Source organism: Rhinatrema bivittatum, chromosome 5 (genome assembly GCF_901001135.1).
Source record: "Rhinatrema bivittatum chromosome 5, aRhiBiv1.1, whole genome shotgun sequence".
Taxonomy (NCBI): Eukaryota; Metazoa; Chordata; class Amphibia; order Gymnophiona; family Rhinatrematidae; genus Rhinatrema; species Rhinatrema bivittatum.
The window spans coordinates 121,061,551-121,077,268 of record NC_042619.1 but is presented as its reverse complement, the minus strand read 5'-3'; the positions used below and the strand labels follow the sequence as shown (position 1 = coordinate 121,077,268).

Here is a 15,718-nt window from a genome sequence, read left to right as displayed (position 1 = left end):
AGCGCTCGATTTCTTCTATATGCTCCTGAGCCTCTTGTTTAGTATCCTTAGATATAATGATGTCATCAGCATATGAGTACACATATTCTCTGTCAGTTTCATCTAGTTGATCTAGCATTCAATTTGTTTGTACATGATGAGCTTTTGCAGGTGCATTGTGAAGGCCTTGTGGCAGCCTGCAAAAAGTGTACTACGTTTTCTGAATTGTGAAAGCAAATCTTAAAAATCAGCATGGAATAGGAAAAAAAACAGTGTGCCAAATCAATGAGAGAAAAATTTTCCTTTGTCCTGAATTCTTTCCACTTTTTCTGTAAGATTGGCCACACTAGGGACTAATTTGGATATAACCTTATCGACTTTCCTATAGTCACTTGTCATTTGCCAGTTTATATCATTTGCATTTCTTACTGGCAAGATAGAAGAGTTAAATGATGAACTGATAACTCAAATCATCCCTGGTCAAGCAGATCCTGAAATACCTTTTTCCAATCTCTTCTGAGCTTCAGAGGGATAGCTTTATTGTTTTTGTGGTGGTACAGCTTCTCCTATTTTTCTTACATAGGTATCAACTTTGCCGCAATCAATAGGCAAAAGTCCAGAGTAGAGGACTTATTTTCCTAGTGCTGTGTTACGTTTTCAGTATATGCGATCTCACATATCTGAGGGATCATCTCCCTGTTTAACCTCATTGATAGAGAACCAGGCATCTTGACAGCTAACCTGCTAAATGACCTTATTGGAAAGGTTCACCACACAGTGTTGTTTTTTCAATCAGTTCACATCCAAGACTATATCATTATGAATTTCAGGATTCTGAATGACAGAGCTCCCAAGTTGAATGCCTGCAATGATCACTAACATCTAAAAAGTGTCTTGTCCCTGCTGTTTTTCCTTCCATTTGCATCTTCTCTGCACTAAGGGGTAGATTTTAAAAGAAGCGCGATCAGCCTACTTTTGCTTGCGCATCAGACTCAAGCAAAAGTACGCTGGATTTTAGTAGATACGCGCGGAGCCGCGCGTATCCACTAAAATCCTGGATCGGCGCGCGCAAGGCTATCGATTTTGTATAGCCTGTGCGCGCCGAGCCGCGCTGCCTCCCCCCGTTCCCTCCAAGGCCGCTCCGAAATCGGAGCGGCCTCGGAGGGAACTTTCCTTTGCCCTCCCCTCACCTTCCCCTCCCTTCCCCTACCTAACCCACCCGCCCGGCCCTGTCTACACCCCCCCCTTACCTTTGTCGGGGGATTTACGCCTCCCGGAGGGAGACGTAAATCCCCGCGCGCCAGCGGGCCTGCTGCGCGCCGGGCCGCGACCTGGGGGCGGGTACGGAGGGCGCGGCCACGCCCCCGGGCCGTAGCCACGCCCCGTACCCGCCCCCAAAACGCTGCCGACACGCCCCCGGAACGCCGCGACGACCGGGCCCGCCCCCGACACGCCCCCGACACGCCCCCTTCCGAGAACCCCGGGACTTACGCGAGTCCCGGGGCTCTGCGCGCGCCGGGAGGCCTATGTAAAATAGGCTTCCCGGCGCGCAGGGCCCTGCTCGCCTAAATCCGCCCGGTTTTGGGCGGATTTAGGCGAGCAGGGCTCTGAAAATCCGCCCCTAAGTACTTTCCCAGATATTATAGCCTGTCTTTCTATTTTTGTGTTCTCTTGTAGTTTATAAATGCTATTGGAAGTTTATTTTCACAGAGCAGATAGGGGAAAGGGGGGGGGGGGGGGGAAGTGATGATCAGGTGTCAGTTCTATCCCAGGCACAAAAGCAAGAGCTTAGCTTTTGGGTCTTCCACAGTCCACTTTGCACCCCTTGCAGGTACTTCAGAACTCTGCGGCAAGAGTATTAACAAATTGTAAGAAACATGAGCTTATCACCCCTGTTTTAATCAATCTGCACTGGTTGCCGATAACACAAAGAATACAGTATAAGGTATGCTGTATCTTGCATAAAGCTATATATGGACAGAAAACAGATTGGTTGAACTTTTTAATTCGTCTACATACTCCACAAAGATTGTTGAGATCAGCGAACAGAGGACTGCTGCAAATTCCATCTGTAAACTCAGCCCATCTTATACTTGTCCGAGATAGGTCCATCTCAATTGCTGGTCCATGTATCTGGAACACAATGCTGCTCGAATTACGTCTAGAATCGGAGTTTAAAGCTTTTAAGAAAGCTTTAAAGACATGGCTCTTCGAGCAGGCCTATACTGATCACCTTGAGAAAAGGAATAGCTAGTATGAGGAAATGCAATTTTCTTGTTTTCTTAGTTTTATTAACTAATTTTATTTGATATTAGAAACATTAATGTATTTTAAGTTATTTTATGTTGATTTGCTTTTAGGATTTTATATAATGTAAACCGTCATGATGTGTTTAATGAATGACAGTATACAAAAAACCATAAATAAATAATAAATAAATAAACTGACCCAGAAAGCAGAGAAAGGAATGAAATAAGTCTTGAGAATAAGAGAGGAAGAGAAACAAATCTGCTGCAATATATTTTTATTTACAGGTGGCACTGAACCCAGTCCAGCAGTTCATTTTCCACAGTGAGCATTAGTTCGGGTCCAGTCGTATCAGATTGCTTCACTGGTATTTGTGTTCGGAGTCCAAGCTTTCCCTTGCAATAGAAGAGTTTCACACTCCAGCTCCAGGGTACAGCCCTCTGGTGTGGGGCCATGTCCCAGGCTATCAGTCTGAGGCCACCTTAATTTAAGCCACTCTGTTGCTTCACAAACGGGGCATTGGCCTCCGAGCAGGTGCACTTTGGTTCAGAGCCCACCAGATACCCTTTTGCTCTGCATAAATATGGTCTGCACTGTACGGTGAAAGCTCTGCCAACACCACTTATCAGAAACGTGGGGGTAACCTGCACGGAGCAGCAGTTACTACCTTGGGAAGTTTGCTGGGCAGACTGGATGGACCATTTTGGTCTTTTTCTGCCGTCAATACTATCTTATGAGCGTAGGTGTGACGCTTTCACCGGTCCGTACACAGTCAATTGCGTCAGTTCCAGGGTCCAATCCCTGAACGAGCTTTCCTGACCATTCAAAAACTCAAATAGAAGTTCAAGGTTATCTTTACAAATCCTCAGGCAGGGTTTGAACCCTCCCAGCCTGGACGGAAGGCAGAAGCCCTCCCCACTGAGCCAGCAACCCAATTTCCAAAGGCTGGCTTCAGAAGTTCATCTCAAAGTCCAAAGTCTGGCCCCATGGGCCTAACTGCCACCTCCCTCCGTACCTCTGGGATATCAACTCTTCCCCAAAGGTACAACCACCCACAGGCAGCCTCTCAAACAAGATCCTTTTTAAGTCTGTACATCCAGACAGTCCAACAGCCTGTATCTCCCAGCTCACCTTCCTGGAAGTCACACCAGTCATCCATCTTCCATCTAAGCAGGAGCACCAAAGACCTGACCTGACCTGACCTGACCTGACCTGACCTGACCTGACCTGACCTGACCTGACCTGACCTGACCTGACCTGACCTGACCTGACCTGACCTGACCTGACCTGACCTGACCTTAGTCCTTCAGTCCCCAGCAGGAGACTGACTCTGCTGGGTTAGGGAGTCTCTTTTATACTCTGTAACTCCTCCTCCTCTGCCCGCTGATTGGCTCCGGGGAGGTCCCACCCTTAACCTCCCACACCTGTGTGTTTGTCTCTATGGTTACAGGGGAAGCCACCAGTGTATATCCTTGACTCTGTGTCACCTGGGTTTTCTTCCCCCTCCTTCTAGAACTTTGGTTCCAGGGAGTTTTTTTGTTCCTGGCTTTATTCTACCTACTCAGACTGGCATAGTGACCCCGTCACAGTAGGCTATGGAAATAACTGAATGCAAATGAACTCAACTGTACACTGAATCTGAATTCTTAGGCATACTTAAGGCTACTACAGAACTGTGCAAAACTTCTTCATAATACTAATGAACATTGCTTGTTCAAGTAAGTGTTGCTTTCTACACTTGTATTCCACTGGGCAAGCATATCTCTACCATATTGTAGTGTAATGATAAAGGAATTAGAAATAATTAGAAGATCAGGAAGTCTCTTCAGACAGTACATCATATCACATGACCAAACTGACCGCCGCACCAGCTCCACTGACTTGTGCTAAATAGGGTTGCCTAGCAACAGGCAGCCTCATTCAGCGCAGGTTAGCAGGGCCAGCAGGAGGATATCGTAAAGTGGAGATTCTGGAGGGGTGGGGAGGAAGGGCCTGGGATCAACTTGGTGAGGGGGAAGGGAGGCCGCTCAAGGGTCCTCATTGTAACAGGCAGCAGAATGGAAGGACTGCAGCTCAAGGTTTTTTTTTGTTTTGTTTTGTTTTTCTTTGTTTAAAGAATTAGGGTTTGGAAGGGAGGGGAGGGCGTTGCAGCTCAGGGTAAGGGTGGGTATGATCACTGGCTCAGGGCACAGGGACAATGCCTAGATTTAGGACAGCTATCCTTGTGCTTAGTTTGACCATGCAAATTAGACACCTAGCACTGAAAATCCATGCTAGATGCCTAAATTCTCTCCCGTCCTAACTGCACCTACCTGTCCACCCATGTTTTAAGGTGTCTGAAATTAGGCTGTCAGAACTAGGGGCATTTACACTAAAGCAGATCTAGGCACCTCCTTAAGTTAGGCATCTGTAGCTTTTAAATATTGGCCCTTTTACTTTCGATAGTGCATGTGTTCTGTTTTTTCCAGCTGGTGTGAACAGAATCTCCTATTGGCCTGCTGATCCTGAAATAAGCTTGCAGTGGAAAGTCACCGCTTACTGCAGCAATGAAGATGCAAAGTTTGATGCCAAAGCTGTAGAAAGGCTGAAATCAAACAGTCGAGCTCACGTTTGTGTCCTACTTCAGCCTTTGGTGTGTTACATGGTACAGTTTGTAGAGGAAACCTCTCTAAAGTGCGATTTTATTCAGAAAATTGCAAATATGCAGCCCGAGTGCACCACAGACTTTTTTTCTAAATGTAGGCAAGAAACAATCAAGGAATATGAAGCGCTGTTTTTAATTTCAAATGAAGACGTGCACAAAGAGATACTGAGGACTATCGGTTTGGAAAACCTATGTGAAAATCCGTATTTCAGCAATCTGAGGCAGAACATGAAAGAACTGATTCTTCTTCTGGGCACAGTGGCTTCCAGTGTACCCAGTGGCCAAAATTTTGGGTTCTACTGCAGAGATTCACAACAGACCAATGAGATGCTCATTCGGGGTTTGTCCCAGGATATTGCAAGGCACTGCATGGTCCAAGCCAGATTATTGACTTACCGGACTGGTGAGTTGCTGTGTTACATTAAAAAATTGGTCAGGTTGGATATGTTGTTACAGCTTCTTAATTATACTTGATAAGGCATGGCGGTTATTTAGAGAATAATTTTATAACTCCCTGCATAGCTGTAAAGTCTGCATATAAAATATACACACAGACATTATTGAGGATTTTCAAAGCAAAGTTATGCATATAGGTTCATGTTTGACAATCTTTCCCTAATTGGCCATATATTTTTTTAATTTATTGTATTTAGTTTAGATTTATATTCCGCTTTTTGCACTTTTTTCAGCGCTTCAAAGTAGATTACATTCAGGGACTGTACATAGACACATGCAGAATTGTCTATGTACAGAGTTACGAATGCTGCAAGAAAGGTGTAACTTGTGCGTGCTAACTTACGTGGATATTTTTGAAAATACGAAAGTGTGCATACAAGTTATGTCCTCCAGAACTCCTGCTCCCAGTGGGGTAGAGTTTCAAAGAGTTACGCGCGTAACCCCCGAAAACCTACCCCGGCGCTTGCAAGCCCCGGGATGCGCGTATGTCCTGGGGCTTCGAAAAAGGGGCGGCCCGGGGGCATGGCAGTGGTTTGGGGCGTGGCCGGGGGCATGTGGTGGTCCAGGGGTGGGGTCGAGTGCTCCGGCACAGCGGCCTGTGCCGGGGCATGGCGCGCCGGCAGCTGGCCGGTGCGCGCAAGTTAGGCAGGCGTAAATTTTGGAGCAAAGGTGGGGGGGGGGGATTTAGTTAGGGATGAGGGGGGGTTAGATAGGGGAAGGGAGGGGAAGGTGGGGGGGGGTGGAAAAAATTTCCCTCCAAGGCCACTCTGAGGGAACAGGGAAAGCCATCAGGGCTCCCCTCGGGCTCGGCACATGCAAGGTGCACATGTGTTCACACCCTTGCGCGCGCTGAGCCCGGATTTTATAACATGCGCGTATCTTTTAAGATCTGGCCCAGTGTGCGTAACAGTAGCCATGAAACTGGGTTATGCCTGTACTTCTGCATGCACTGGGCCCTGCTTGATTTTCAGAGCACTACTTGTATGCATAAAACAGAGTTTTCTTCAGCTATACAGATTCACATTAAATTTGACTTATTCCATCATCCCAAAGAGCCTTTTGACCCTATTCCTCAACTCCTTGCAAAGCATAGTACAAATGATCCCCAGAAGGTTATAGCAGAGTTCACTATCGGTGTGGTAGGCCCCTTTCCTCACCAGAAATTGTGAGAACTGCAAGAGAGTAGAGGAACCCAACTCGGGGGTTAAAGGTAGCTCTTTAAGAAGAGACCAATACAATCGCAGATAGAAGTCATTTTCCTGCATATTTTCTAGGTGCTTGCTATTGCAGTCTGCAGTCATGATCCCATAACCGTGGCTTGCTGTGAAATGCTCAAGTTGTGTGTAGAGCTTTGGCTTACGGTCATTGAGCATTATTTTTATGGCTCCCATTTGCTGCCTTCTTCTATGCGATCTTAATGATATGAACCATTTAAACTAAAAGGAATGGTTTGGGACTGATAATAACTAAAAGTTTGCTAAGCCCATCAGTATTTTTATGTTTCAGAGGATCACAAAATAGGAGTTGGAGCAGTAATTTGGGCAGAAGGGAAATCTGTAAGTATCAAAAATAAAAATCCTCCAACTTCAGCTTTGCTGAAAATCGATAAATGTGTACAAAATGTGTAGGTTTTCATTTGTTTTGGTTCATCTTTTCCAAAGAAGAAAAAAAAAATCCAGAACACACTAAATAGAAAAAAGACAAATGATATCAAATGAAATAGATATGGTTAATTCATGATACAATATGCCATGTGCTTTTTTTCTTTTTTGTATCTTTGAACTTCCTCCTGCTTCCTTGGCCTTCCAGCTCAGTCAGAATCTGTCTCCCATGAGCCAACGGATTTCCCCATTTTATTCCCTATTTCCCCCTGCCATTTAGTCCAATCACGGCAGAGACTGTCCTCCCACTGAGAGCCACAGACCACGGGTCCCTCCCAGAACTCAGCCAGCTCGTAGCTCCACTGTTATGGGATGGCTCAGACTTTCTCCCTTTTAGAGCGAGGCTGTGACTGCTGCCTCTGCAGCAACCCTGAGAATAAAACTTCAGCTTCCAGCTCTGCACCTTTTTAATTTTTATCTATTTATTTACTTACTTGGATTTATATAGCATACCTGTCTAAAATGTAATTTACCAATTTTTCTGAATGGTAAAGGTGGCTTACTAATTTAAAAGTTCGCCTTTCTGCTCTGTCTGTTGCATTCAGTAATAAGTTATTGTAAGTCAGCAGGTGGCATAGTGTCTTGCTCAATGGCGAGGACGACCAGTGTACTAAGTCTTTTGTACCATAGTAGAGCATAGGTAGGTATGTCTTCACTAATTTTAAATGGGCAAAAGCTACAACAGTTACTGGTATAATTAAAACCATGCAATGCGTTATGTACATATTTCGGTAGACATCAGTTAGTTCTTTCTCAACTGAGAAGACCAGGGTGGGGGGCAGCATTATCATCATCAGGGATAACTTGGCACACAAATTATAACTCTTCACATAATTCAGCACCATCAATATCCTTGAAGTTTTTGTCGGTCAACAACAGTTGAAGTTCATTAGTGTTTAATGTGGTCAGATGTTTATGTATTTATTATTAAACTTGATATATCACGGTACATAAAACAATTTCTAAGCATTTCACAATAAAATAATGCGTAGATACAGTTAAACCAAACAAATAATTTTGCAAATACCCCTAATCCATCCCATTAATTCAAGGGTTAAATTAATACACTCTTAACTGCAAACGCCATCTGCTAGCTAGAGCGAAAAACAAAATTTAAATAATCAAAGATCAGTCATACGGGGATAATTTTCAAAGCTATATACACACATAAAACCTAGTTTCATATGTGCATGTGATTGTTCTAAAAGCTGAAGCAAAACTATGCATGTAACCCAGCTTTTCATATAACTTTATGCACAATGGAAAGAGGCATTCTGGGAAATAGAGTTGAGACTTGCATGGATACCTTTTCATTTAAAAAAGTATGAGGTCAATATTCAAAAAACCCTAAAATGGCTAACTTATCTGGCTAAAATTAGCTGGTTAATCAGTGGGATAAGCAGCCCATTGAATATCCCCGAATAAAGCCTATCCGGCTACCTTAAGCTGGATAACTTGAAACCTAACTGCCTATCTTTCAATATCACCAGTTAACTTTAAAACTATATGGCTTAAGGTAGCTGGGTAATTTTTGGTTTAACCAGCTATATTCAAAAAATTATAATTAGTTAAGTGGCGATAGTGTTTTAAAAAAAAAATTGTGGCACGCGGGCTGGTGGCCCGATTCTCAGACCCCCCCCCCCCAACCAATGACTAAAAAAAATGGGACCTGCCGAGCTGAGCCTCTCTACCCTCCAAACCACGCTAAGTACAATTTTAAAATAAAACTGTAATTGGTCCACTCACTATGTTCTCCCCCTCCTCCACCACCTCCCTGGTTAGTCAAACTCAGAAATCAAGGCCCTCTCCTCTCACAACCCCCCTCCCCTCCCAGCTCTAAGCCTCCCACCTACCCAGTACCTATCCAAACCCTTTTCTGACTAACTCCTAATATCGAAGTTAGCCAGATAAGTTATCTGGCAGTACTTTTTCAATCACTCTTGCCTCACATTAATTTACTGACATTAAGTCAATATGACTACATTTAATTTAAATTTTTTTTCCAGAGCACCCCCAAAATGCCCAGAACTTATTTAGATAGATTTTAGACTTGTCTGGCTAAATGTTAGCTGGATAAGTGCTAGAAACACTGAAATGTGGGCATTTAGCTGGATTACTTTTTAATTATTTGGCTAAGTGGCTTTGAATATGTGCATAAGTTCGCCAACACAAATTATGCCCTGCAGAGTGCAGGTGTAACTTTGTGTGAGGTAATCTGTGCACATATCGAGCCAATTACCCAAGTGTTTGCAAAGCAAATTTGTGTTTATAAGTGTGCTTTGCAAATGTTGGCCAAATTGTACATATAAAAGTTATGCACAGATTTTAGCCCTGTAATCACTTATAAAATTACTCTCTCTATGTAACAATGAAATGTAGAGGTATGTTTTTCAAGCCCTTCAAAGGACATTGCAGGACATTACAAACTAGCATGTTTCATAGGGGTTGCACATGCCATTTATTTACAGCTGGGCCCTGCCACACCTATATAAGCAGTCATCTCTCATGTACAGATGGTGAGGGTCTTGGCCCTTGGTCTGACATGTTGGTTATGTGAGCTGCACAGGGAGGCCTTTGAAGAATGCTGGTCTGAATATCTGAAGTTTGGATTGGGAATAGGATGTTGTCATGCTTTTACTTGTGTATATAGAAACCTGTTTAATGTATAGGCCATAATTTATTTTGTGATGACAATAACAGCAGCTACATGTGACATAAAAAAAAGGTTCACTGCACTGAACCAAAGGCAAAGTGGTGTTAGAAGCTATAAAGCTACGCTAACATGTAACAGGGAAGGTAGCCAATGGGAAACACTGAGATATCAGGGCCCAGCAAGGACCTTTGGCTGTCCAGCTTTAGGATATTCATATTGTTCCACTCAATGTTGGTACAGAGAAAATCTGCAGAGTAGTTTGTTTGGCCTGATTGCTAGTATCAATTACAGGCCTTATCCGACAACAGAAATGATGGCAGAAATCCATCCAGTCTGCCCAGCAAGCTTATGCCAGTATCTGCAGCACTGTGCAGGTGACCCCCATGCTTATCAGTTTCCCAGACCATAAATGTCTGGGCTCTCGGATGCTGTTTGAATCCAATTTCCCTTAACTGTTGCCATGAAAGCAGAAAGCAATGGTGGAGTTGAATCAAAAGTATCAGGCTTAGTGATTAAGGGTAGTAAGTGCCGCATCAGCAAGTTACCCCCATGTTTATTTGTTCCCCAAACCGTAAATGTCGGGGCCCTCATTGATTGCTGTCTGAATCCAATTCCACTTTTCTCACTGCCGTTGAAGCAGAGAACAATGATGGAGTCGCATTAACAGTATCAAGGCTTATTTGTTAAGGCTGGCACCAACAAGTTACCCCCAGTTACCCCCATGCACTCTTTTCTTTATTTCCAACCTCTAGCCTTTAGGGATCCTATATAATATCGTATATAAAACAAACTGGCCATGATTATACTCTCCACAATTCATAATATTCATTCTCCCTGGATTTCCTCTATATTAAAAATTCATATTCCTTCCCGTTCGACTAGATCAGCAAACCAAACGTTCCTTGACGTCCCCTCTCCAAAATTAACTCACCTTGAGGAAACAAGAGAACATGCCTTTTTCTCAGCTGGTCCATTTTTTTGGGACACCTTACTAAAAGAAGTGAAAGATGAAAACACTAAAAACACATCTTTTCAAAAAAGCATTTCCGAACCAAACTAGCAACCTCTAGTCCATCTGGCTTTCTCACCTCCAGGCGAGGTACCTGTAGTCCATCCAGCCTCGTTACCTCCAGTGTCTTCTGGCACCTAAATCTATATTCAGTGTAGTAATTTGAACATAAGAACATAAGAAATTGCCATACTGGGTCAGACCAAGGAACCATCAAGCCCAGCATCCTGTTTCCAACAGTGGCCAATCCAGGCTACAAGTACCTATCAAGTACCAAAAAACTAAGTATAGCCTATGCTACTGATGCTAGTAATAGCAGTGGCTATTTTTTAAGTCAACTTGATTAATAGCAAGTAATGGACTTCTCCTCCAAGAATTTATCCAAACCTTTTTTAAACACAGCTACACTAACTGCACTAGCCACATGCCCTGGCGACAAATTCCAGAGTTTAATTGTGCATTGAGCAAAAATGAATTTTCTCCTATTAGTTTTAAGTGTGCTACATGCTAACTTCATGGAGTGCCCCCTAGTCCTTCTATTATCTGAAAGAGTAAATAACCAATTCACGTTTACCTGTTCTAGATCTCTCATGATTTTAAAGACTTCTATCATACTAGCTGTTAAGCCCGTAACAACGGGCTACATTAAAAAAAAAATTTTCGGTCCATTTCCTTCCCCATCATTCTCCCTTCCACCTCATTCTCATTCTCCCTCCCCCTCCCCTCCCTTCCACCTCCACCTCCACCTCCCCCTCAGGCGCCCGGCCCCAGCAGGCGCCGGCACGCAGGCGCCCGGCACCGGCCCGCCCTCGCAGGCCCGGCCACCGCCCCCACCGCCCAGGCGCCCCCACCGCAGGCGCAGCGCCCAGCCCCGCCGCCCCCGCTCCCTTCCACCGCCCATCGCCCTCACCGCCCCCGCAGGCTCCCTTCCCCGCACCCCGCCCCACTCCCCCTCCGGCCACGCCCCCACCGCCACTGCCCGGCCACCGCCCCCACCTCAGTAGCCCTCACCTCAGTCTCATTCTCCCCCCTCCGCGCCCCTCCGTCCCCCACCTCCCCTCACCTCCCCTCCCCCCCTCATTCACCCCACACCCCCACCCACTCCCTCCACCGCCCCACCTCATTCTCGCCTCCACACGCATCCAGTCTCCCTCCCCCTCCTCCTCCCCTCCCTTCCACCTCCACCTCCCCCTCATTCTCCCTTTCCTCTTCCCCTCATTCTCCCCCTCCCCCCATTCTTCCTTCCACCTCCCCCTCCCCTCTCCCATTCTCCCTCTCACCTCTCCCTTCCACTTCTCCCTCCCACCTCTATTCTCCCTCCCACTCTCTCCTTCCTCCCCCTCCCCTCAGTCATTCCCCTCCTCTCCCAGCTCATTCACAACCACTTCGGATGGTGCGCGCGCGCCGCCGCCGCTACAGGTCCTGGTCCTCGCCGCCGCTACGGGTCCTGGTCCTCACCACCGCCGGCCTCTACGGGTCCTGGTCCTCGCCGCCACTACGGGTCCCCCCAGCGCCATTTTTGTAAATAGGCAAACTCTGGCCGACGTACTCGCCCGCGCATGCGCGGTAGAGCTGCTCTCTACTGCGCATTTGCGGCACGTCGGTCAGGGCTCCCTTATCTAGTAGATCTCCCTCAGCTGTCTCAGCACAGAACGCCTATGTGTACAGTAAAGTGTACGCTCTTGGGGGCGGGCTACTAATGAACACCTTACTATACATGTACACTCCGGAGGTTCAGCTACGGCTGCCCCAGATGGCAAAGTAAGAAGCACTGGGACAACATTCATACTAGTGAGCTGTAGGTGAGCAGGCCAGAAAGCTACTGCTTAGATGTGACTTGCCAGTTCATGGCAAAACAGCATTGCTTGGCAAATGGGTGGTGGGACTCACAAGGTATTCCCACTATCAGTCCTGCTATGCCAATTAGCCCTAGGTTCACTTGTGCAATGCAAGCATTGAGTGTGAGAGTAACACACCTGTAGCAAGTGTGGACATATGTAGCACACTTCACATTTACAGGTGATGTCACTTACCGGCCCTGGCTCGTGTTGTCTCATTCATGTCCTCATAGACGTCTGATCCCAGCCATTGGATGAGTTGCTGCTCCTCCAAGGATATGAGGACGATGAGTCATGGGGCTTCTCCTCCAGTTTGACATATATATCTGGACACTTTGTTCTTCAGCTGTGCCTTGATGTCTCTGTAGCAGTGGGCTACCTGCTTTCCGCTCCTTTTCATGCCACTCCATCATGATATGGCCTGTACGATGGTCTGCCATATCTAGCTCTTGGAAGCCCTGAAGGTCTTTGCAGCCTGGTTTCTGAAGAGCATGTTGTAGTTCTCCAGGACCCCAGCGATAAGCTGCTCATTCTTCTCCATGCTGAACTTGTATTCATGGAGCCACAGATGAGCTGCTGCCTGGCTGCCTTAGGATTGGGTTGCCACTTCTACTTCTGGAGAGATGGTATCACTCTCCTGGCTCTCGCTCCCCTCCCTTCCTCCCCCTCCTGCATCTGCCCTGAAAACTCCCCACTCTCTGTCCTCTCTCTCTAGCCCTACCCTGATATCCTTGTCCCTCCACATTCTCCTCCCTAGACCCCTCCCCCTCTCGCCTCTTCCTGTCTCTACCCTCCTCCCTGTCTCTACTCCTACTCTTCCTCCTCCTACCACTCTGCCCCTTACCTTTTCTGTTCTGCACCTCCCTCCTTTCCCCTCTCCTCATGCCTCTCCTCCCTATCTCCATGCACATGCTTTCCACGCTCCATCCTTACACCTATCCTCTCCTGTCTTTCACTCTCTAAACAGAAAGGGACACATCAAAAAATGAACAAAAACTGTCACTCTTCTTTCACACACAGATAAATACAATAGAGAAAGGGTAAGTTGAACAGATGACAAACAAGAAGCAAGACAACTCAAGCAGGTAATTGAATAAAGAACTCCTAACCAAACTCCTACCACCAGCACCTCTCTTCTCTCTAGCTCCTGACACATCCTCAAAGAGGCAGCTGCAGGAAGCTGGTATATATACGAACAAAAAAATTTCATGCGATGCGTAAACTGATGCGAGATGTGTAACATGGCACACAAAGTATTGTGTGATGTATTTAAATATGTGATGCGCTGTTTTGGAAATTACCCTAACCGTGTCCATTTTTTATTGCAGGATGTTAACGCACAATATTTCATATATTTTTACTGCTGCTTGATGCATAAGAACATAAGATAAGCCATACTGGGTCAGACCAAGGGTCTATCAAGCCAGCATCCTGTGCCTAACAGTAGCCAATCTAAGTCACAAGTACCTGGCAAGTACCTAAACAATAAATAGATCCCAAGCTACTATTCCTTTTTGATTAATAGCACTTTATGGACTTCTCCTCTGGGAACTTATCCAAACCTTTTTTAAAACCATTTACACTAACTGCCATAATCACATCCTCTGGCAGTGAATTTCAGAGCTTAACTATGGGTTGAGTAAAAATAATTTTCTCTGATTTGTTTTAAATAATCTACTTGCTAACTTTATGGAATGCCCCCTAGTCCTTCTATTATCTGAGACAGTAAATAACCGATTTACATTAACCTGTTCAAGTCCTTTCATGATTTTGTAGACCTCTATCGTATCCCCCATCAGCCATCTCTTCTCCAAGCTGAACAGCCCTAACATCTTTAGTCTTTCCTCATCGGGGAGCCATTCATGCCCCTTATCATTTTGGTCACCCTTCTCTGCACTTTCTCCAGTGCAACTATATCTTTTTCTTTTTTTTTTATTCTTACAATATTTACTTTTGGAATATTTCTTTTTTTGTTTTTTTTTCCATTTATAACTTTTATTGCCGAGTATGTGAACAACCTTTATGCATTGAACTGAGATTATACATGAACTGATATTGCAAGTACACATTAATATTGATAAACGCCGTTATAAGTATGGATTCCCTTGTACCTCCCCCCCCATAGAGGTGTACAACTTATACCAACACAAAAGTTGCTATAGAAGGAAAGAAAATTACAATAACAGAAAATAAAGGCATAGATGCAAGGCACGCCATGCCAGGCCCGATACAGATTCCACTGAGCCGCCTAATATAGCTGAATTCCCTGAAGATGCATAGACTTTTCCAGTACAGTCGAGCTAAATTAGCATACCGGTACTGCTAAGCTAACATTTAACCTGAATTAATTTGCAAACATTGATCATAACGTCCCCATATCTTATGAAAATTATGGATCGTCTTATTCTTATATGCAGTTATCCGCCCTAGACTGTGCATATTCCTGACCGATGCCTGCACCATCTGTAGGGTGGGTACCTTTGTGTCTTTCCAATATTGTGCAATGATGGATCTCGTCGCTGTCACCACATACTTAATAAAATAATTATGAAATTTATAACTGTCTTTGAGTTCATCATTCAGCAATGCTTGTGCCGGAGTGAGCTGAATGTTGGTGTTCAGTATTGTTGTAATCCATGCAGAAACCATACACCAAAGCTGGTATATTTTGGGGCATGACCACCATAAGTGAAAGAAGGTTCCTTTTCCCTGACATTGTTTCCAGCACAGTCCCGATGAGCTCGGCACGATGTGTTGTATATGAACGGGTGTGATATACCCTCTGAAAAACAGTTTATATCCATTTTCGATATGCAACGCCGATATTAATCTTTTCCTCAGGCCTTGAAACACTCGTGTCCAGTCCTCCACAGTCCAGTCACATTGTAAATCCGATTGCCAAGCTTGTATATGAGGCGCAGCATGTTAAAACTACCACACATTAGTCCATATATGTTGGAAATATGTTTGTCAACCTTGTCGGCATGTCTACACATGCTTTCAAAGGAAGAAATACCCTTAGTTAAATCGCGTTCAACCTGGTTACCGAGAAAAAAATGTCGAACTTGCAAGTATTTAAACATATCAGTTGATTGTAATTGGTACCTTTCACGGAGTGTAGCGAATGGGATCAGCCCTCCTGGTGCCCACACATGGGCTAGTTGTGTTACTCCGTTAGTGAGCCAGTGTGAGAAAACTTGTGGGTGGCCCGCGGGCCTGAAAGCTTTATGA

The 15,718-nt window shown here is 45.1% G+C and overlaps 1 protein-coding gene across 2 annotated transcripts in view; it reads left to right on the top strand.

Annotated features, from left to right (window-relative positions):
• Positions 1 to 15,718, top strand: part of CDADC1 (cytidine and dCMP deaminase domain containing 1) — a 102,360-nt gene that overhangs the window by 60,003 nt on the left and 26,639 nt on the right. For both annotated transcript variants that reach the window (XR_003856935.1, XM_029602860.1), the window contains exons 4-5: positions 4,695 to 5,273; positions 6,833 to 6,882. Coding sequence is in view for 1 of the 2 variants with exons in the window: in XM_029602860.1 (XP_029458720.1) it covers positions 4,695 to 5,273; positions 6,833 to 6,882 (629 nt within the window). In the remaining variant the exon portion in view is untranslated. The remainder of the gene's footprint in view (positions 1 to 4,694; positions 5,274 to 6,832; positions 6,883 to 15,718) is intronic.